This window comes from Rhinolophus hipposideros, assembly GCF_964194185.1.
Source record: "Rhinolophus hipposideros genome assembly, chromosome: 23".
NCBI classification, from domain to species: Eukaryota; Metazoa; Chordata; class Mammalia; order Chiroptera; family Rhinolophidae; genus Rhinolophus; species Rhinolophus hipposideros.
Window position 1 is genome coordinate 26,594,329 of NC_138069.1, and position 23,765 is coordinate 26,618,093.

At 45.1% G+C, this 23,765-nt stretch overlaps 1 protein-coding gene across 2 annotated transcripts; it reads right to left on the reverse strand.

Moving 5' to 3' along the window:
- Positions 1-190: 190 nt before the first annotated feature.
- FAXDC2 (fatty acid hydroxylase domain containing 2) lies at positions 191-23,765 on the reverse strand. Of its 2 annotated transcripts, none has more exons than XM_081035203.1 (9): positions 23,491-23,765; positions 12,873-12,920; positions 10,737-10,828; positions 10,502-10,605; positions 7,656-7,777; positions 4,190-4,395; positions 3,626-3,731; positions 3,036-3,202; positions 191-2,346 (listed from the first exon to the last, which is right to left on the reverse strand). In XM_081035203.1, exons 2-9 carry the CDS (start codon positions 12,918-12,920, stop codon positions 2,193-2,195), a joined length of 999 nt encoding a protein of 332 aa, XP_080891329.1. In that variant the 5' UTR covers positions 23,491-23,765; the 3' UTR covers positions 191-2,192. The 2 variants fall into 2 exon arrangements, with proteins under 2 accessions (XP_080891329.1, XP_080891328.1); XM_081035202.1 differs by having other exon boundaries at positions 23,591-23,759.

Consider the following 23,765-nt stretch of genomic DNA (forward strand, 5'->3'; position numbering starts at 1 on the left):
CAAAGCCAAACATTAGGTGTTGCCTTATTTACTCATTTATCGGACAACTGTTTGTCTCCCAGGCATCTCATCAGAAATGGTTTTCCAGAGAATTCCACCTTGCATCAGGTGAGCAGATACTTAGATACTTCCAATGGCTTGCACAGGCCAAAGAAAAGTTTAGAAGATAGTGGCCAGGGCCTCTGCAGACTGATTTGTACAGGAAGACAGTTTATTCAACTTTACTTCCACAATCTGTTAGGAATGCTTGTGAAAGAGGCCCCTGATTTGTTGCAATTGTGCTGCCATAGCTCCCAGGTGCCGCATGATAGGGAATGTTGAACAAGTCATGTAGTGCGGGGGGGGGGGGATGTCTAATGGAGTTAAAAGGAGGCCATTTTATTTTCCATGCTTCCTCCCTTGACATGCGCATTTCCTTCTGCTGGGGATTTGAGATCTCAACCTTTTCTAGGCCTTACTTGTTTACCAAACTCAGAACAATTCTGTTTGATGCAGAAGAGGGTAGGAATGGGCCTCTCTGCCAGGGCCCCACCACCCACCTGCTAGAAGAGGTGAGAGGACAGCCTCTTATCCCCCTAGGTTCTCTGCAGTAACTTCAACATCTAAAGACCTTAAAGGGAAAGTGTTGTCATTCCTCCTCTTTCTCTGAGCCCCTCATTTTCTACCCTTAAGTGTACTGAAGATGGGCTATTGTCCAAATGTATTTGTAGGAACAGGTTGTGGGTGCAAGCCAGCAGCTGTCATAAATTAGAGCATCGATATACTGGACCTTGTACTTCAAGCTAAGGGCACAGGCCGTCCTAGGGAGGGGCCAGGTCCACCAACACCAAAGGTGGGGTTTGGAAGGCCAGGGAGGACACTGCCTGGTAAGCACCCAGTCGGCCTATTGGGCAGGTCCTCTGTGGTCCTAGGGCTAATGGGAAGAAGTACTTTTTGATGGTTCTACCTGGAGACTTGGCAATATCAAACGTTAAAGTAGTACGTTCAAACTACAGTGGATTCTTATGACATAAGGAAGCTGAAAGCTCAGGAATAGGCCCAAGTATACATAAGAATTTAGTATCTGATGAGGGTGGCCTTCAAATTGTCCTCGGGAGCCACAGGGATCCTGGCAATGCCAGTGGCAGCTGAGGGAAGGCCAGGGTGGGGACTGCTTCAACCCTAGCAGCTCTGGTTTTGTTTTAGGTAAGATTCCTCATGAGCTTTCATTTGAAAAGGCAGCATTGCTATAATCATCCTGAATAAAGGGTGTTGAAACAATTGGCTAATCATTTGGGGGGAAATGAGGATTTGGCCCTTTGTTCAGCCAAGTTTTCCTTGCCTTCTCATAGGAGGAAGAGGGTGCTAGCCTCTAGTCTTGTTTCAGAGGCTAGTTGGGGGCCTCAGTTGAGTGTCCCCAAAGGTCAACAGCTCTGACCCTTCTTTCCTCTGGATAAAAGGGCTCCCAGCTTAGCAGGCCCACAGGGTTTGGCCTTAGGTTCCCACGTATGAAAGTCTGCACTTCTTTAGTATCTCAGTTGTAATATAGGTAATAACTCCTGTAATTGGTGTTTTTTCAGAGGGGTGATGTTTGCAGTGGGTCATACTAATTAAAATGGAGCCTCTGTCTCTGTGTGGTGGGTGGGCAATGGGGACTTGGCCCCCATAACTATTACCCAGGTGTCCAGGCCTTGGCCTGAGTGTAGGGTATGAGAAAAGCCTTTTGGAACAGGAAGGGTTTGTAAAGTGATGTGTTGTGGTCTTCCCCCCTACCCCTCACCCGGCACCCGAAGGAGCTCTCGGGAGCCATGTAACCTCTAGTCTCGCTGCCACTTCTGTCATTCTCTACATCTTGCCTCCACAAGGAGTCACCTGGGGTCCCCCCTCCCTTTTACAGCAGAGGACCATGGGGACTTGCCAGGAGGTTTCTTCCCTCTGGCCTCCATTCTGGGGAGCTGTTTGTTTCCTCTTCCTTAAGCTAACTTATGGTCCCCTTGAGGGACAACAGGGAAAGTTGGGGGAGCCCTGGCCCCATCCTTGGCCCTGAATTTCCTGGAAGCCGACCTCCCCCCTGCCCTCGGTGTTGTCATTAGAGGTGCTGTCATTAGAGTGCGTGGCTGAAGGAGCAAGTCGTTAAGAGCGAACAGGAAGCCTCAGGCTACCTTAGCAGTCCCCTGCTGAGGGGACAGCCAGGATGGCACTCCGACCCTCCCTCATTCCATCTTCGGCGGGTCGGGGATGCTCTCGGACAGTGGGGTGAAGCCTAACAGGAGGATGTGTCTCTCATAGGCCTTGGTCTGCTTAAACAAAGTGTCAGTCCCGTGGAGGTGGTCCAGTACTCCCAGCACCCCATAGCACTGGTTGAACCTGGAGGAGAGAGGAGGGTGGTGAAGGCAGGCATGCTGCTCTCAGGCCTCTCCTACCCCATACCTGCGCCCACCGTGCTGACCGCATGCATCAGAATAACTCGGAATTGTTGCGCATTCCTGGAGCTGCTCCAGACTGAAAACCTTTGCCATCTTCCTTTGGAAAGCTCTGTGTGATTGCAGTGCACACAAGTCAGAACCTGCGGCAGAGCTTGGCAGGTTCAGGGACCATCTGCATCAGGATCCCCTGGAACACTTACTAAAATGCAGGTTTCCAGGCCCTGTTCCCCCCTCCACAGACACTCGGGTTCCGCATACTTGGAGTGGAACCCACGAGCCTGCATCTGAGAAGCACATCTCAGGTTGGTTCTGGTGCAGTTTCACAGACCACACTTGAGAAAGCCTGGAGGCTTTCAGAGAGCGCACAACTCCCCTTGAACTGCATGCAGGATTTTTATATACATATACATTGGACCTAAATAAAGGTTAAAAACCCAGCTGCCAGGAGATCCAGTATCAGAAAGAAGGAAAATGGCAAGGTAGTCTGGAAGTGTGGTCGTTCTTTTCCCCACCTCCAGACTTCCTCCACTAGCGCCCACGTTGAAACAGACACCAGTGTCTGCTAGCAGAAGCCCCAGGAGTGAAGGTGGAGGTTACTGCCCAAGGACCCACCGCGGGGAGGCACCTTACTTGAGATGGTGGTAGTCATGGAATTCAGGTGAGGGCAGGAAGGGCAGGTGGTAGCCGCAGTGGGAGATGGAGGTGACGACGAGGGCCAAGGAAAACCACATGGTGATGGAGGATAAATGGGAGCCCATTACTATGGGACCCACTATCACCGGCAGCATGTTGGAGACCTGCATGGAAAAGGCTGTTAGAAGGGGCGCCTCAGAGAGGCGGGCAGGACCCGGTGGGTGCTCCCTTCGCCCAGCATGGTACCAGGGAGACTTCCTTGACTCAGATTGGGAGAAGCTGGAAGAGTTTCAGGACCTTAATTTGCTGAAATTGGTCACCTTTGTGACCTGGGACACATTTTGATGGTTTGAGCCTCCACTTGCTCATTAGTAACATGAGGATTAAAAAGGTTGCTGGGAAGATTAAACAAGATAATTTACATTGGACATCTAGCATAGCCTGGTATATGCTAAGTCAACAACAGTAAGTGGTAGGTAGCTGTTTGACAGAAAGAAGGAAGGGGCCAGTGGGGTCATTCTCTGCAGGAGACCACGGGACGGTGGTTGGCCCCGCACCCTTTGCCTCTGGGGTGGAGCTCTACTCACCACGTGCTCGACAGGGTGGGCGTAGAGAGAGATCACGCCAATGGGAGCTGTCCACTCGTGGTGTTTCTTATGGATTTTCTTATAGAATGCTGGGTGGTGAAGGAGCCTAGAAAAGAGTTAATAGTTAAAATCTGCCAAGCTCCTTTCCTCTCTCCCCCACCAGACCACAAGAAACCAAAGGTGGGGACCGGGGGTTACATCTCCGGAGCGAAGTTAAAAACACATCAGCATTCAGACAGACCTGCCATCGAGTTCTAAGCCCACCTCTTAGGCTGCATAATGTGGGGCGGGTTACTTTGCCTCTCTCCACCTCAGTTGTATGAGCTATAAAATGGGTATGATGCCCAGAAAGGCTTCACTAAGGAAGTGAATGGGAAAAGCCCTGCTACACACGTGAATGGAAAAGACTTTTCTGGGCATTCCTCGGTTGTCTCCGTTGTCAGCTGGGGGACAGCTGTCTCCCTGGGAGGCTTTTGAGGACGGGCTGGAGCAGCCTCAGTTTTCTCTTTTGTAAGAGCCGTGGGGGTGTGAGGAGCCGGCTGTGTTCAGGCAGGGCCCGCTCACCGGTGTGAGTAGTAGAACATGACCTCCTCGATCAGCGTGAAGATGGCCAGCTCCAGGAGGAACCAGTGGAAAGTGGGCAGCTCTCGGCGGCAGGGGTCTCCCCACAACTTGAGGAGGAAGTAGAGGAAGACCACGATGGGGAGAGAGATCGTGAACTGGTTGAAGAGAACTGTACGGATGGACTGGCGTAGTTTCACAGGGTCCACCTGCCCGAGAGAAGGAGGGAGACGGACAAGAGGCGAGAAATAGGTCTTTCCTTTCTAGAAACTAGGCTCCACTGTGACGTGCTCACAGGAAGCCCTCACTCCGGGGTGGATGCTAGGATTGATGCCTGGCCGTAGCCGGCAGTCCTTGAGTGCTGCCCAGCCCTGGGGTGGGACATCTGCTGATGCCCTTGCCTTTGGAAAGTCCCATCCCGCGGCCTTCAGTCTCTGCCTGAGCCTGCTTGATCCTTCCTGGTTCTGCAACTATCATCACTGCCCCATTTCTCTGGCCAAACCCAACGTATTCCTGAGAGGCCCCTTGGGGAGCCTCTAGGGTGCTTGGAAAAGGCACCTTTTCCAAGGGTGATATCCTTCTTCAGCCTGTTAGCCCCTCCTCATCCAGAGGACCGTGACCATGGTCAGATGTGGACATAAGGCCATCTGCCTCCTCATGTGGTCCAGCCTCACTGGACTAGGCCCAGAGCACAGGAGGACGTGAGCCAGGTAGCTGCCTATCTGCCCTCCTAACTTCCTGTGACCTGGTCTTCTGGTTTTCACAGTGAGGCTGTCAGGACAGGGGCCTGCCTGAGCATTCTCTCCAGGGTCACTGAAGAGCTGGCCCCAAATGCCCACACCCCATTGAATCTCCATGCTGCAGCCAGTATTTCCCCAAGAATCAGTAATCCCCTGACGCTTTCATCAGAGTGCTGAGCGTCCCGGGAATAGCCCCATGACCACTTCCTGGGACGATGACGTTTAGGATTGGTCAGAAGGGATTCCTCCGAGTTTTCTGCAAGCTGGAGGGGTTTCTGTCCCAAGATGAGCCTGGGTTCATGGTGGTCCTTGGACTTCATTCAAGCCGTCTTCTTCCTCTGTCTTTTCTAGGTACCACCTGTATTGACTGGCTCAGAGATGATGGTTTTGTGATTATTTTAGGAAATGCAGGCTGAAGGAATTAGGGTGAACTTGTATGATATCTGGAACTTTCAAATGTTTAAGCAAAACAATTATAGAGGCATAGATAGTTATATTTTTGTATACTGATGAAGCAAATGTAAAATATTTAAAATTGAATCTAGGTGATGTGTAAATGAGTGAGCATTAGACTACTTTTTCAACTGTGTATATGTTTACAATTATTTATAATTACAAAATATTGGGGAAAAGAGAGTAGACAGAGAGGAATTGGAAACTGTATAGACAACTCTTTCAAAGGGCTTTGCTGAAAAGAGCAACAATGTGAGTGGTAGTTGAGTACGGGAGATGGAGGCAAGGGTTTTTGTTTGGTTTGGCTTTAAGATGGGAAAAATTATTGCATGTTGGTAATCCAGAGTAATAATCTAGGGGAGGGAGAAAAAAATTGAAAAAAAAAGATACATGAAAGAGAAGGGAGAATTGGTGGAGCACTTCCCCGGAGTAAAAGGAGTAAACGAGGTAATGAGGTGTAGTACACAGAGAGTGGAGTGATGGCTGTAACAGCAGCAAGAATTCACCTGTTGGATCAGGCGGGAAGGCAGAACGTGTGTGTGCAGCTGCGGCTCAGGCTCAGAGGCCGATGTGGTGAAAAGCGGTGGAAGTTCTCTTCTTGTTACAATGTAGTGAAGAGGAAACAAGGCCATCCTGTTGGAGTTGGTTAGGGGAGGAGGTGTGACCTAGCTCTCCAGGAGAGGGCGAGTCAACAGAGCAGGCACAGATACTACATCTGCTGCAGCATTCAGGTCCCAATAGAGGATCTGTTTCTGATGTCTTAGGTTAGGGCTCAGTCCTTCCTGGAATTGGCCAAAGACTAAATGGCCTCCGGGGGTTCCATCTTAGTTGTATGTCCACCTGAGGATGCAGCCAGTGTAGGAGCACCGGATCTGGAGTCAGGGGAGACGAGCTCTTACTCAGTTTCCTAGTCACAGTCTGACCTTGAGTGAGTCACTGCTCCTTCCTGAACCTCAGCTTCTGCAGAATGCAACACCTTCCCTGTGTGGCTCTCCAGTCGTAGACTGTGAAGTGTTGTTGTGCTAGGTGCGTATCTGGAGAGCTGATGTGGCCTCGTGGTTAAGAGCATGAGCCCTGGCATCACAAAGCTTGAGTGTGAAGCACGGTTCTGCCTATGTCACAGCTCAAAGCCTCCATTTCCTCATGTGAACCATGAAGGTTATTACAGTACTTGGCCTTGCAGATGTAAACATCTGTCAGTGGTTCTGGGAAGGAGACTGCCTTGGTCTGACAGATCAAGGGCTCTAACGGCCAAGCATTGGCTTCGACACTTAGGATCCATTCCACGCCTGCCAAGCTGGACCTGGAGGAAGCCCCCTGGCCGGCCACTCGTCCCACGTGAGGGGGACTCTGAACCAGAGCAACAGTTCTGGTTCAAGAAGGGGCTTTGCGAAAGCGTGGGTCAAGGGCACTATGTTTCGCCCATTCTGCTTTCTGGAATGCTGGGCTGGGGCAGAATGCCCTGAGAACTGAGGTGATTCACCCCGGCACCTGGGCAGATCATTGAGAGATGTTCTTCTCTGGGCAAGAAGCCAGGATGTGATTTGGGTGGAGCTGGCAAAGAACGTGGGTTGAAGAATCAACTTCTTCCTTGTTGGATAAGAAAAGTCTCCTGGAGGTTGTCAGAGCACCAAGCAGGTAAGGCAGGCTCCGGAAGCTCTGGGGCTCCCTTCCGGGGGCCACTCCTGGGCCAGGAAGGAGTTCATCGCCAGCAGTGTCCAGGCCTTGTTTATCAGGGATAAACTAAGTACGATTGGTTGAATTGAGTAACTGGGGAGGAGGACCTGCTTGGAAAACAACCACCACTCACACATTCCGAATCCGTACTGTCCATCTGGCATAGGGGATCCACCATTGTTTTCACAGCTATCTCCGTCACTCATGACAGCTGTCACCATGGTTTCAGCATCCGGCCATTGCTGTCCCTGCTCCCATGGATGAGAGTGGAGCTGCCTGACATCTTCGGGACTCAGCCCACTGCCAGGCTGAGCCGATCATTTCTGTTCCTATAATGCTGACCAGAGTGCTGGGGGGTAGCCAGGCAGCGACCGAGGGGGGCTGGGTATCAGAAGAAGACCACAACAGTAGTCTTGGCTGGTTGGCTCTGAGATTTGGGCCCAATTACTTGCTCCCTAACCTTCTAAAGCGGGGGAGCCTTGTACACATAACTTGGCTCACCCTGGCCATGGTCTCTCCGGGGCCAGTGATGACAATTTTGAATGTGGCTTTAGTTCCTGCTTTCTGGGCTTTGACCAGGAGGAACTGCAGCAACTTACCGGTTCATTCTTGCCAACCTGAATTCGGTAGCGGGCGATGAAGTTGGGTTTTCCAGTTGTGTCAACCACCAGTAGAAGCCCATTTAAGCCCCAGAAGCACATACTGGGCACCTGGGTGGCAGCTAAGGTTAGAAAGGAGAAGAAGGTTGTTTAATCGGGGTGACTTCAGGTTCTCAGCATATGGATTAACTGGACACACACTTGATGGTAACTGAGGCGACACTGGAGACAGTCCCTTGCCACGGAGGTCTTAGTGCACAGGGCCAGGGGATCTACTTTTAGTCTTAGATGACAAACTAGCTGAGGAAACTTGGACAGTCACTTAAGGAGTGTCTCTACTTATTTTCTTAGTTGTAAAAGGGGGACAAGAATCTTCTCGATGGTTGGAGACCCCCCCAAAAAAGTATATGCTCTAAAATATAAACGAATTTAGGTTGACAGTTGGAAGTCCGTGCCCACTGAATCCTTTATGAATTTCCAAGGAAGGGAAAAGCAAAGGAAGTGCTTTGTATGTTATGGTTCACAATGAGCACTGAACTAGGAGTCAGTCGGGGAACCTAATGCCTGTTATCCTACTAACTGAGCAGTGTGACTTCAGGTGTCCAGTCAGCATTTCCCAAAGCAGGAAACTCTCTCTCAAGGGGCTTCTTGGTTAAACAGCCTTTCTACTGTACTGTCTTGCAGAGTCATGGTCGGGACTAGTGTGTTAACAGCTCTGAGAATTCCTGCAGCAAAGAAACTGACTTTGTTAAACTCAACCTTTCCCAGGCTTTTTTTTTTTTTTTTTTTTAACCCCAGAACTCTTTTTCTCAGAACACCTTCTAAGAATAGGATGGCCATGCATCTCTGTTTGCCCAGGACTATTTCGATTGACATCTGTCTTTCCAGTATAATTATTAACACGTCATTTACTCTCACAAATGTCCCTATTTGGATAATATATAGTCATCCCACAGCACCGTGTTCTGCAGGATATGTCAGCAAATGCCGATCAAGACTTAACATTTAGAGAGCTTTTTGCCTCACATCCCATCTTCCCATGAAGTCATTCCAAGTATCGCTGATGTCCTACTGTGAACAAACAAGCACTTTGTCCACCCCAACTGGCAGTTAATCAAGTGACAACACAATGTTACGTAACTCTTGTACTAACTTTCTTTTTTTATTTTATTTTATTTTTTAATTTATTGGGGTGACATTTGTTAGTAAAATTACATAGATTTCAGGTGTACAATTCTGTATTACATCATCTATAAATCCCATTGTGTGTTCACCACCCAGAATCAGTTCTCCTTCCATCACCATATATTTGATCTATTAACTTTCTTTGTCCATGTTTTCCCTCCTCCTCTAAATTCAATATCCAAGGGACAAGGACATTTGACAACTCTGTGTCTCTGTGTCCCTCCTCCATCAACCACACTGCCTTGTGGCAGTTGATACCTGAAAAATACTTGGCCAGCACTGTGGGGAAATATGATTGGCACAAATATCCTGGAGGTTACTAGTAGGAAATGAACTAAATAGATGAGAGTAATTGCGTACATTGGAATGGACTGGGCAGCTTAAAATGTTAAGTAAATCTATATTAATTGACATGGAAAAGGTGCACAATCTATTTAATGAAAAAAAGTTTTAAAAAATTTGGTGTCTTATAAGTTCAACCATATATCCAGTTTAAGATCTGTACTAATATATTAACAGTGCTTATTTCTTGGATGTGAGAGAAGGGGTACTTTTTCAGCTTTATGCTTATTTGAATTTTCTGGTTTTTATTTTAACAGTGAGCACGCATTTACTTTTATGTTCAGACATAACACACTTTAAAAAAATTGTTAGGTTGGTGGTTGCCTACTAGGAAATCCAAGGGTTCCTTGAGGAACACAAAATGAAAACCACAAAAAATGGCCTTGAACTTTCTTCAAGCTCTAACACTTAAAATTGCAAATATTTTCTCTCTCTGAAATTTTCTTATCATCTTGGTGACAGATAGTTTTCCCTTCACTGTAACAGGAGTATATAGAATGTTTTCCTGCCACTTTCCCTATATACATTTGCAGTCGGCATTATTCTTTTCAATGGCTACTTAAGATTCCGTGGAACCTATTTGTATTTAATTTTCAGAGTTGTCCTTCCAGCTGAAAACAATCGTCAGGGACATTTTATTTGTACTTTTGCTTTGTGACAACTAACCCTTTTTTATCTCCCGTTTAGATTGTGACATGGTTTTTTTGATGGGGTAGACCAACACTTTATCTTAAAACATTTCTCTATCCTTGGTACAAATTTGGCACAGAGTAACATTAATAAATACCTTTTGAATGAATAAATGTATGATTGAGGACAGTCAATATTGTAGATAATGCTATTATAAATATGTTGAAATGGCTTTTGCTTTTCTGTTTTCTTAGGCTTGTTTCAAGCCATTCACGCTGTCAGTAAATCCTGAGTGACCACTTGCTGTCCAGCCTCCAAAGCTAGATGGCACCAGGTACAAGGACACAGCCTCACATGACATACAACGGCTCTCTGCGCTTGTGCACCTGACATCTAGAAGCAGCATTACTGCTTGAAACATGCCTTCATTTTCACACAAACTATTTCTTGTTTTCGTTTTTCTATTTTTGGGGAGAGGGCGATCTCCATTTCTCAACTTCTTTCTTGGATAGCCTTCTGCATCTTTTCTAGATTGCCCACAAGCTTAGCAGTTTGGGAGTTACACTGTCTTAAACTTTAAATCCTTATTCCTTGTAATGAGCTGAGAGTCCCAAGGTAGAGAACAATAGAAAAAGTTACACTAGGATCACGTACGCAAACCCTAAGCCCTGGTGGTCTGGGAGGCTCACCTATTATGAAAAGGATCCACTCCTTTCCTTCAAATGTAGACAGCAGCCTCTCCCACTCAGCTTGCCAGAAGTGGCCAGAAGCACCCCAAAATCTCTGAAGATGCCTTGAAAGGGAAATCAATCAGGTTTCTGGGTGAAGATTGATGGGCGGACAGCCCCTTACTTCACGCTTTGCCTCCAGACCACCACCACACTGTCCCCAGGTGCTGAATTCAAGCTGGTCGAGCAGACTCACCATGTGACTGAGTTCCAGAAGGCCACAAGCAAGAGAAGGCCAGAGCCCAGGATGAAAGCAGTCTTCCTCATGGAGCCCCAGATATGTCCCTCCTGGGGAGGATAAGAAAGTGTCAGGTCCCAGCTAGCCTCCTGCCGTCTCTCGCAGCTCACAGCTGAGGCCTGACAGGTGTGATAAGCACGCCAGCATTGCACATCAGCGACCTTTTCCCAGTTTCTGTGGGAGGCTCGTCCTTATCAAGAGCTCTAGGGCTGTACATGGGTGTGTTTATGAAAATGAGAGGTCAAGGTTGGGAGAGGGAAAGGAACCAACCTGACTCCAGAGACACTGGCAGGTAATTCTGTCACCCAGAGGAAGGCAGGCGAGCCTTCCAACATCTGTCTTCTTGTTGAACTGAGATACTCATTCATGTACACATTGGAATCACCTGGAGCTTTTTAAAAATCCAGGCGTCCAGGTCCCTCCCCAGCCCAATGACATAAGAGTGTTTGGGGTGGAGCCTGGGCCTCCAGGTTTTTAAAAGCACCCCAGCTAATTCCAATGAGCGGGCAAGGCTGAGACAGCCATCACAGAGAACCTGCAGAATCCGTCATGAGGACAGAGGGACTTCATTGTATTCATGAGCCTGGCCTATTTTCCCATCCCTGTCACCCTCTTGCCCTTGAAGAAAAGAGTGAATGAACACATGTTCTGACTTTTAATGATTCCTCTGCCTTCCAGCAAGATCAGCCAACTGGACAGGATGATAAGCGGTTCTAAGGACAAAGAACAGACCACTGGCAGTTGCTGGGAGGTCCTTCTCTGTTCTTCTCCAAGAGCCTAAAGTAGAGGTTATTGCAAGTGTGATGCTCAAATGAGCTCCCAGACTTGGAGAAGGAAAACACTGGCCTCCAGGTGAGTCACCGGTTTTCATTGTGCTGTGGACAGGAACTACAAATGGCCCTCCCATCCTGTTTCTAAGCCCAGAGGAAGCCATCCTGCTCAGATTCTTCCATGGGAGAGAACTGGAGGTGGTGGTCCCTATAGCTCTGTGGTGGGCTGACGTACACTTAGAGAGCTGGGCCACTTTCGAGGGGTCAGGATGGTGTTGGGGGAGCTGATCAAACGGCATAGACACTACGTTTTAATCCAGACTTTTGAGGTCTGAAGGAGCAGATTGTTTTGATTGACCCATTCAGAGCAACCTTAATCTGCACTGAATCATTTCTTCTTGGCCTACCCTATTCTACTCTTGATCAAAAGACCAAAAAGAAGTAGGTCATTTTCCATGGCCTGTGAAAAGTTTTTAAAGGGCTGGTGTTCATCGGGGTCTTGAGCTCTAGAAATGAGCTTCTCTCTCTCCCGCTCCCTTTCCCTCTCCCTCTCCCTCTCCCTCTCCCTATACCCCTCCCCCTTCCTCCTTCCCTCTCCCTCAGGGCTGGATCCACAGGCGGATAGGAACTTGTTCTCTTACACAGGCCATTCAAAGGTCACCACCCCAAGCTTGTCAGGCAGGTTACCTTGGGGTTTTGAAATTATTCCTTTTCTAGGATTCAGAGGACCCTTTTCATGAACTTTTCCAAACTCACTAGGAAGTTTTCATTTGAGTTTAATCACATCAAGCTAAGTCAAGTTGAAATCCTCCATTTCACATACAGGATTAGATTTTTTTCAGGGATTTTGGTGTTTTCTCTCCCTCCGGCACCCCAAATGAAAGGACTATCCACAGGACAAAGACCTCTGTGAGGTGCGGGAGCTCACAATGCAGAAGGCAGCCGAGCTGAGATCAGGAGTTGGTTCCCAGACCCCAGTGGGCTTCTCTTGTCCCCAGGGCAGTGCTAGAAAGGTGTGGTTCCAAAGGCCCAAGGCGCGGGACATTCCAAGGGCCAAGAGACTGTGACAGGACAGATATTGGGTTTTTCAACTACCCTCATGCAGGGCTGCTCCCTGGTGCGGGGAAAGGGGCTTTGGTTATAAAGCAGCCTGGGGTCAAGTGGTCTCAGCTCAGCTACTTTAGTGAGCAAATCACCAAAGTGTCAGTTACCCCTAAACCCTGGGGGACATGTCAGATATGCAGCAAAAGCAGCAAGCACACACATGGAAAGAGTCACTGGCTACATTTCTCACCAATTTAGTGGGTGCTGTGCTGGCATTTACCTGCTTAGGCTTCTCATCATGTAGCTTAATTCCAGCTTCTCCCTTCATCTGGAAAAAGAAAGCACAGTTGAGTCTGGATGTCATTTTCACACGCAACCAAGGGAATAGGAAAGTCAAGGGGAATGGCTAGCTGTAATTTTTAATGCTGGCGACTCATTAAAACCACCTGGGCCCCACCTCCAGAGACTGAATTGCTCTGGGCATCGCTACTCTGAATCGGGGTTGGCAAGGGGACTTTGCCTGGAATTGGCTTTCTCAGGTATGGTCTGTGACAGATCTATTTTATTTTTTAATAGCTTCACTCTGCCCCAGAACAACCTGTCTCATTCAGAAGAAATCTCTGTCCCTGTAACCCCCACTGTCCCCTAACTGCCTATGACCCGTGGTCCCAGGAAACCAGGGTGGAAGCCAGGGCTCTGCCCCTGACTTACTTAGACAGCTTCCTTAACCTCTGTGAAGTCAGGTTACCACACATGGGCTGGATTTGTCATGCTGACTGAAATCGAAGCATTTTGCAAGCTATTCGATGTGATGCAAACAACAGGTATATTTACAGGTAGAAATCATTAAGACAGTGAGCCTCAAAATCTGATACCTTTCTCAAAGCCATCTCTCCGTCGTGTCTGTCACTTACCGGTTTTGTGACCTAGGACTTTTTCAGTCTCTTCTTTATCACATTTCTTGGTATTCTTTTCAAGTGTTTTTGCAACAAACTTAAAGTGTTTCTACATATTTGAAATAATGAATGACTTTTCTGGGAAGGTGACAGCCTGGGACAGTGGCTGGGTTTGGTGGGCAGGCACTTGAGTTGCTGGACAGTTGACTTTGTTGAGTATCCCACTACACATTTTATTACAAATCTTTAATAATTAAAAGTGTGCGGCTAGCACATGAATAGGCAGACATATATTACAGATTAGAAAGTCCAGACATACACCTAAAAGTATATATGGGAATTTAGTATATGGTGAAAAGAAATCAATATAAATGGACTTTCAATTTAATAGATGTTGAACCTCCTCCATAAAAAGAAATGTGAATTAAAACTACAATAAAATATTCTCATCCATCAGCATGGCAAACATCCAAAATTTTGACCACGTGCTCTGCTAGTGAAGCTAGGGGGACTTATTTGTATTTGTTCGTACACTTTTTAAAAATAATCTTTATTGATATATAAGTCACATGCCATACAACATACCCATTTAAAAGTGTACATTTACATGGCTTTTAATGTATTTTACACAGTTATGCACTCCTCACGATTGATTTTAGAATATTTTCATCACCCATGAGAGAAACCCTGCACCCTCTCAGCTATCATTTCCAATCCTTCTTTCCTCCCATCCCCTTCTCTAGCCCTAGGCAACCATTAATCCACTTTCCATTTCTATGGACTTGCCTATTCTGGACATTTCATATAAATGGAATCATACAATATGTGATCCTGTGTGACTGGTTTCTTTCATTTTAGCCCAATGTTATCAAGGTTCATCCATGTTGTAGCATGTGTCAGTACTTCCTTTTTATTACCAAATAACATTCTATTATATGGATAGATCATGTTTTGTTCATCCATTCATCTGTGGATGGACATTTGGGTTGTCACTTTGTGGTAAATATGAGAAATGCTATGAGCATTCATGTACAAGTTTTTGTGTAGACATACATACATTTATTTTTATTTCTCCAAGATATATGCCTAGGAGTGAAGTTTCTGGGTCCTATGGTAACTATATTTAACCTTTTGAGGAACTGCCAAACTGTTTTCCAAGTGGTTGCACCATCTTACATTCTCCACAGCAATATATAAGGGTTCTGATTTTTCCACATACTCATCAGCATGTGTTACTGTCCCTACTGAATAGTGTCATAACTTGGCTGAAGAGGAGCATAACAGATCATTTGGTCCTGCAATGTGACCAGAATGAAGGAACCTAGACAAAGGAGGCCAGGTGACTTCCCAGCGTTTATAGATGGCGAAGCCAGGATCAGGGCCCAGCTTCCCATATCTCTAAGGACATTTTATTCTTTTTTGGTATGATTGTACTGGTTTTATTATTCTAAGTGCCTGTTTACCAGCTAATTACCTTACGAAATACTGCTTCCCTTGACCCACATTTCTTATGGGTTACTTAGGCTGAAAGAAGGGAGAACGGTGACCTAGAAAGTGCCTTCAGCGGCTTGAGGAGTCCGCACAGCAGAAGGAGGTGATACGCCAGCTGCTTACCATATCCACTGAATTACGTTACAGCAGGAGGCGTGCAGTTAGCTTCCAGAAAGAGCCTGTCCGGGAGAAGTCCTGGGACACTTGATACCCAGTCAGGGAGAGAGGCACCAGAAATGCACCAGAATGTTTGGTGAGTTGTTTGCCCAGCCCTCACCTGGAGGCAGGGAATGGATTTCAGCCACTCTATTGCCACCCCCCCCCCCAAACCCCAAGCCCCACCTGGACCTGCTTTGCTATCCGTGCTCCCTCTTCCGGCTCCCTCTATTGCCTGGCTGAAGCAGGGGTACCTGTTGTGGCTTGTGGGTGTGGAGTTCTGCCTCACTGTGGGTTTCATGAAAACCAATGAAAGAGAAGTAATAGCGTGAGGCTGCAGGCACCCACTCCTTGTTCTGACCCAGTATGGCGATCAGGTTCCCTTGTGTGCTCCATAGGCATGTTCTGTACCACCTAAGGCTTCAGCAAGCATTTCAGGATGGGAAATCTCAGTTCAAACGGATGGGAAACACCCCTGCCCCACACTGAGGACAACGCATATTCCTTACTAATCTGGGTTTGTAAGGACTCCAAAGAATTCTTTTTTAAACAATAATTTTCTCCACCTTCCTTGTCCGGAGCAATTCCAGTTGGCCCAATCCTGAGTTAGACCCACATTATCAAGGCGCATAAGGCCCCATCAGAGAAGCCACCCTCACACAGGGATAGGATTCTCGGATGAGGCAGGGTCATGTTCAGTCCTGCAGTTTGCCTGCTGCCTGGAGCCTCCAGAAGCACAGATCATTACGCATGAGGAAGACAGTGGTGCTAGGTACCTTTGGGCCTAAGTCTGTCAAGTGTCTTCACGACAAGGAAGCAAATATTAAAGGAAACACTGCAAGTTGGGAAAGACTGAGGTCTAAATGTCTGCAAACCATTTGCAGACAGGTAGGACCTTCATATCACCATGGATTTCCCTCCTCAGTGCTGTTAGGAAATGTGAAAAGCTCTGTTGAGATAACCAGCCTGTTTGGGAAGGAAGCTGAGGGGATTGTTTGTTTGTTTGTTAAGCTTCCAGGACTCTTTTTGCTATGTCACGCCACAGGAACTTCACTTACAAGTCAAAGTCTCATCCCAGCCTTACTCAGTGGCTTATCATCATCACTATCGTTGCTACAAGCTCAAGAAGCAAAATGAAACATGGTCTTTGATCTTTAGAAGCTTGCCCATGCCATCCAGAAACATTGATAAAGAACTTATTATGTGCAGATAACCCTGGAGATACAAAGATGAAGGAGAAACTATGTCTAGATAACATACACCCATCATTTCAAAATCTATATAGAAAGTACTGGTCTTGAGATCTGGGCCAAAGCTAAAAAGTACTTAGTAGGGCAGAAGATCTGGCATGCCCAAGAACTCTTTAAAGGAGGACAATGCCCAGGCTTTCTCTGTGTTCTTGGATTCCTGGTCTCCAACTTCAGAACTGAACCTTTCCCTCCCAGATTGTGTTTTAGCTTACCCAAGGAATGCTGGGTTTTAGGTACAGTATTTAAAAAACAAAAAAAAAATGAGATAGATGTAGCATCTCCCATATGAATACCAAAACTGCCCTTGAAGATACTCCTTACTCCATTATTTAATTCTCCCAAAGAAGCAGTGCACTTTTTATGAGAATACAGATGAAAAATTCCTACGAAGAATTTAGTGCATGGAAGTTTTCCTCTTTGGAAGAAGTTACAGTGTGTGCTTTCTTGTGAAATGCAAAAAAGAAATAGGCAATCCATTTTGGCCTGCACCCCCCACCCCTTTTGCTTTGGCTGCCAGTAAGTTCGGAGTTAAATTTAAAGCTCAATTGCACTTCCTGAGGTTTTTTTTCTATTATATAACACTGTACGTATATAAAAAATTAGGTATGTAAAAGGATGTTCATTGTGAAATTGTTTTTAATAGCTAGAGATTGGAAACCACCTAAACTCCATTAAGAAACAATTGGTTAACTATATTATAGTACATCCAGTAATGAAACATTCTGCAGCCCTTAAAGGGATAAGGCAGCTTTGTGTGTACTCTCCAGAAGTACTGTGTGAAAAAAGCTATGTGTGGAACATATGCAACTGTGCGTGTGTGTATGTGTATGCTGTTTATGTATGCATAAAATAATATAGAATATTAGAATATTGCTGGAAGAATAGCTATGAAACCATAGTTACAATGGTGGCTTCTGGTGAGGTGAACTGGGCAACTGAGGGACAGGACAGAAGGAAGACTATCTTTTTACCATGTGCCTTTTGTCCCTTTTAAATTTTGTACCGTGAGCATATTTTACCTATTCAGAAACATTAAAAAAATGTTAACTATAAGTCAATGCCCATTCACAGGAAACATTCTATTGAAGAGTCATAGAGTTATTAGCTCTCCTTTTACTCTAAATGGAATTAATTTCAATTCCTGAAGGGCTTTGAGAAGTCTTTGTTGCTGCTGAAATTGTATGCCAGTTTTTCCATGGTCATTGTTCAGGGTAGAAAGATCCATGGCTTTCATTGGATTGTTAAAGGTAACTATAATGATTAAGAACCAGTACTCTGTTTTTTCTTTTTCTTTTTTTTCCCCTTCTTCCTCCTCCCTACCCCCCCGCACTCCAGTTCAAGGCGTTGTTTCTCAGTCTAGTTGTGTAGGACACAGCTCCCTGGCCCATGTTGGTATTATGAGCCTTGCGCTCCCCCCACCCCGCCCCAGCCGGTCAGTCGCCGCTCACAGCAGCTCATGGCAGCTCTCGCCGGCTGCCGGCCACTCATGCTGTCTGCTGGCCACTCTCGCTGGCCACCGGCCACTCGTGGCAGGACACGGTAGCCCATGGCAGCACATAGCAGCTCACGCTGACCTCTGGCTGCTCATGGCAGCCCAGCTCCAGGGAGAACCATTGTTCACAGTCTTAGCCGTAGAGGGCACAGCTCACTGGCCCATATGGGAATCGAACCCGTGACCTAGGCGATAGGAGCACGGCGCTACAACCACCTGGCTAGCCCAATACCCTGTTTTTTCTTCTTCTCCTCTCCCTCCCCTTCCTTCAGTTTTGTTAGCAATTTTACGTGGTCTGAAAGCAAAGCAATAGCAGTAAAGCACTTGGTTCTTTTCTCTATGGATCACAAGCCTTCCCATCCCATCAAAATAGTGTGAAAGATAGTTATTGAGTGCCTGATGGCTTCTAATCAGTTTTTATTTATTTGCAGCTGTTACATCGTATATGTCCTTTTATTGGAAGCTATCTCAAACTCTTGTGAGATGGAGGCTGGGGATAGACTATACATAAACAGAAGCAGATATTAAAATTAAGAACAAAATGTTTTGTAAGATATAACCATGGGATCTTGGTATTATTGTGCGACTCCATGTGAAAGTACAATTTTCTCAAAATAAATATTGCAATTAGAAAAAAAAAAAAGAAAAGAACAAAATGTAAGGGAGACTAGGGTGACACCAGTACAGTAAGACCTTGACCCTGGGAGGAGGCAACTCTGGTTGATTTCACAAGGTAGGGTGCTGATGCTCGCTGTGTCCATGTTATGGAAACAGCATGTAAATTTGACCTTGGAACCCTCTGCTCCACGTAAACCTTCTGGCCAAAGGAAAGGGACTGTTTATCTTCTGAAGGTGAAAAGGCCCCTTTACCTGCAGAAGTCACAGCATTTATCTGTTGACATCTGATTTTATTAGAAGCAACCAAGTATTTCCTAACATGCCATTTGTTCCTTGGCTAAGCCAATTCTCCCATTTGCTTCTCCCAAGATACTTATCTAGGTAGCTGACTCTTCTAAGAGACACACCGTGTCATTCTGCACTGTATCCTTCTGCTGAATATTTTATGCCAAAGCAGCTTGTTTGCTGTGCCTCTCTACCTGCCTGCAGACATGTTTTCAGTTTTAGTGAACAGAGGCAGTCAGAAAGGTCCTAGGGGAGAATAGTGGGCAGATGTGTCTTCACCCAGAGAAGTTCCTTAACATTGTTTGCCAATGATAGTGCTCAAGTTAGACATGTGGGCAAAGAAAATCCACAACTGAGTGGAGTAAGTCCGACAGAGAAAACTAAATGACCCATGATTTCACTTAGATGTGGAATCTAAAGAACAAAGTAAATGAACAAACAAAATAGAAACAAACTGGTAGATACAGAGAACATTTTGATGGTTGGTAGATGATGGGGTGGGGGGAGGGGGAGGTAGGGGACATGGGTGAAAAAGGAGAAGGGATTAAGAAATACAAATTGGTTATGAATAGTCATGGGGATGTAGGGTGTAGCATAGGGAATATAGTCAATAATATTGTAATAACTGTATGGTGTCAGATGGGCACTAGATTTATTGGGGTGATCATTTCGTAAGTTGTATAAATGTCTAATCATTATGCTGTACACCTGAAGTTAATATAATAGTGTATTCGACTGTAATTGAAAACTTAAAAGAAATGTTTTAAAAAACAATAATTATTAAATATTTAACATGTGAAGGTACTATAATCACTACATTTTTGTTGTGCTTCCTCTCTCTGACTTTTTCTCTACCTTTTGGGGTCTTTTATTCCCCCATTATCCATCTGAAGAAATGGGAGGCTGGAGATAATCAAATTACACGGCTGTTTATTGGAGGAACTTGAATCCAGTGCTCATTATACTAACTGAGTCTGCAAAAAGTAAAGAATGTACTGATGTTGATGAATGCAGGGGAGGCATGAGGACTGTAAAGGGACACAAAGGAATGACATCAGTCTCTATTAGCCATAAATAATGGACTCGATTGTGTGTGTGCGTGTGTGTGTTTAATACCAAAGGAAAAATAGAACATGTTTCTCTAAAATATTAATCATCCATTTAAGAAACATTTATCGTGTGCCCGATACAACGTGAGGCACAGGGGATGTGAAGATGAATAAGACAAGCTTCTTGCTCTATTTAATAAAGTAATGCTATGTACCTTTGATTTTCCAAGTGAGAAAGTATATAGGAGGAGAACATGAAATGGCATTAATGATGGGAATGCATTCAGGGAAGAGAAAGAAGTGAAACACACCTAAAAGTAAATATTCTAATACTTTATAACAATGAACTGATTCCCCCTTAAAGGCAATTTGATGTATATTGTGAGATTATCGAAATTAGATACTTTTTTAGTGCGGTTCTTTCGAAAGCAGAAGATTCTGACAGTATAAGCTTTTTACTGCAGAATCCCCAAATCTAGGTAAGTGACACAGGGAGGCTACAGCTGATATTCATGATTTCTAGGATCTGAATACAGGACAGGGAAATGTGGTGAGGGTGAGAGGCGTAGGGAGAGTTTAATTTTAAATGTTGTTTGTCTGGAGCCTGATCCTTTCAGATTCTAGGTTCCTAGATATTTTGCATGGTTGATGGATGTTCCCATTTTATATGTATAAGACATATCATCTTTATGTGAATGTGCAGGGTTTCTTTGTAAACATCTTGTGAAATTATTAGAATTATTTACTTTTAGAGGAGAGGGAAAAAGGAAAAGAAAAAAAAAGAGACCTCATGGGTCATCTGGTCTACTCCTTCCATGTAATAGCTAAGGAGATAGGTCTAGATAGCAGAACTGACATGTTCCGAACTCCACACACTTTCTGGCAAAACTCAGGCTTCCTAACACTTTGCCTGGTGCTACATCTGTTTTTGGAACAGATGTACAAAACATTTGGAACATTATGAACATCTGTTTCATAAATGGGAAATGATACAGGGAGAGAGGGCTGCTGACATGAGGACTGGAACTCTGAGCTGTTTGTACTCTTAGAAAAAGCCTCCAAGGCTGAGACTAACCTGAAATGCAATCACACAGCTTAGCGCCTCTGGTGAAAGGGGTTTTGAGGAGCTGCTCTGACCAAGCTCTGTGAATAAGGGACGCTTTTACGGGAAAGGATATTCATTCAAGAAGATGAAATGCACGAAGGGAAAGGTTAAACTCTGAGACAAGAATGACTCCCCTTGCACTGTTTTAGCCATGCTCCCTTCACTGCTTTCACTGCCGGGTACTTGAACCCTTAAGAGCCTACAGCCTCCCTTGACTATGTGCCAATCTTGTTTACTGTATTCACAGCACCAAACACAAGCCCTGCACAGAGCACGTACTCAGGAAGTATTGGTTGAATAAATGAAAGAAGGGGAAATGAATAAAAAAACGTTGTGTTTTGCCCAACATTTGCTATTGAACCTTTTAGCACCTTTCCCTGTACTAACGATTTTCCATTCTAAGGTCAAAAGCTGATGCTCAGGGCATTTCTGTTACACCAAATTGAATTGAATCTTTATATTTCTATCAAAGAAATTTAGTTGGAATTGCACACGAAACTGAAGCAGCCACAAGTCTGTATGTTATCTTGCTTGCCGTAAACCCCAAAGGACCTGTATGAACACACTCAAAACCCCTGGCCTACTGTTCACTCCCATTTATACACACTGACTGAATATTCCTCTCACCCAGTAACTTTTGTTAGGACAAAATAACAGAACTGACTTGTTCTGAACTCCACACAGTTTCTGGCAAAATCTGAGCTTCCTAACTAACACTTTGCCTGGTGCTATACGTGCTTTTTGGAATAGCATAAATAGGTAGTATCTTCCATAGGTCCCACCAGGCCACTAGCAATTCTAAAACCAGAGCCATTATTGATGAATCCCAATATGGTTCATCAAAACAGCTTTGACCTGGTTGTCCAGCTGCTAGGCCACACATCTATCCTGGGCCTTTACCATTATAAGACTTTGGTAATTGGCCCCATCCCTTCCAGGTGACTCTGGCAGGTTAGAGTAGAAGCAATTCAACCATAGTTGTTTTCCGCCAGTCTCTTCCAGTTAGATTTTCCTCTTCCAGTTCTGACTTGGGAGTTTCTTCTTCACATGATTTTGAAGCCAAAACCAGTCCATATGACAGAATTACCTGTCAATTGCTAGAAAAATAAGACTACAGAGGAAGTAGATGGGAGGAGGTCCAAACACACGCAGAGAATGCAGACATTAGTGAGTGACATGCAGGGGACTCTCGGCACTAAGAAAACATCCCAGCAACAACATGCAAAAGAATGAAACTAGATGACTATCTTACAGCCACAATCAAAAATTAACTCAAAATGGATTAAAGACTTCAATGTAAGACCTGAAACCATAAAATACAGATGCTAAGCTTTGAGATATCAGTCTTAGCAATGTTTTTGTGGATTCAACTCCAATGGCAAGGGAAACAAAAGCAAAAATAAATAAATGGGAATATATCAAACTAAACACCTTTTGCACAGCAAAGGAAACCATCAAGAGAATGAAAAGGCAACCTATTGAATGGGAGAAGATATTTGTAAATCATATATCTGCTAAGGGGTTAATATCGAAAATATATAAAGAACTCATACATGTCAACAACAAAAAATAAACAACCCAATCAACATATGGGCAGGGGATCTGAGTAGGCATTTTTCCAAAGAAGACAAAACAGATGGCCAACAGGCCCATGAAAAGATGTGCAACATCACTAATTATTAAGGAAATGCAAATCAAAACCATAATGAGATACCATCTCACACCTGTTAGAATGGCTGTCAGCTAAAGGACAAGAAACAACAAGTGCTGGAGAGGACGCAGAGAAAAGAGAACACTTGTGCACTGTCGGTGGGATTGTAAATTGGTGTAGCCACTATGGAAAACAGCGTGGAGACTCCTCAAACTACAATAAGATCCAGCTATTTCACTTCCGAGTATTTATCTGAAGAATATGAAATACCAGTTCATAAAGATACATGCATACCTATGTTCATTGCAGCATTATTTACATTAGTCAAGATATGGAAATAACGTGTCCATTGACAAATGAATGGATAAAGATGTGGTGTGTGTACCCACACACACAATGGAATACTACTCAGCCATAAAAAAGTAAACTGCTGTCATTTGTGACAACATGGATGGAACTTTAGGGTATTATACTAAGTTAAGTAAGTCAGATGGAAAAAGACTAATACCGTATGACTTCATTCACATGTGGAACATAAACACAAAAATGAGCAAAGAACAACAAAATAAACACAAAGCAAACTTACAGAGGCAGACAACAGATCAGTGGTGGCCAGAGAGGAAGGGGGTGGAGGGAGGGCAAAACAGGTAAGGGGGTCAATTGTATGGTGATGGATAGAAACTAGACTTCTGGTGGTGAGCATGTGATAATATATACAGTTGTCAAATTATAATGTTGCACAGCTGAAACATATGTTATAAAGCAATCTTACCGCAATCAAAAAATTTTAAATTGTTTAATTAGGAAGGAAGGAAAGAAGGGAGGGAAGGAGGAAGAAAGAGAGGGAAGGAGAGAGGGAGGGAGGAAGGAACCGTTCTGGGACATTGTTCAGAAGCAGATCTCACCTCTATTAGAAGTGGAGAGGACAAGGAAGTGGCAGAGGTGAAAATAATATACTTTGCCCTTCTTTAAGCGAACTTTAAGTGAACTTGGACTTGTCCTGACCTTGGCAAACAGCTCTCCTTCGCAGCAGCTCCAGTTCACCTCCGCAGCGGGCTGTTTCCTGGCTCCTCCAAGGTCCCGGCCACAGTTGAAGCCTGCTTTCTCTTCCCGGTCAGCACCTACCTTGGCAGCCGCTGTGGCTGTGCTGACGCCTAACCCTGTGGTTACTCGGGTGGGT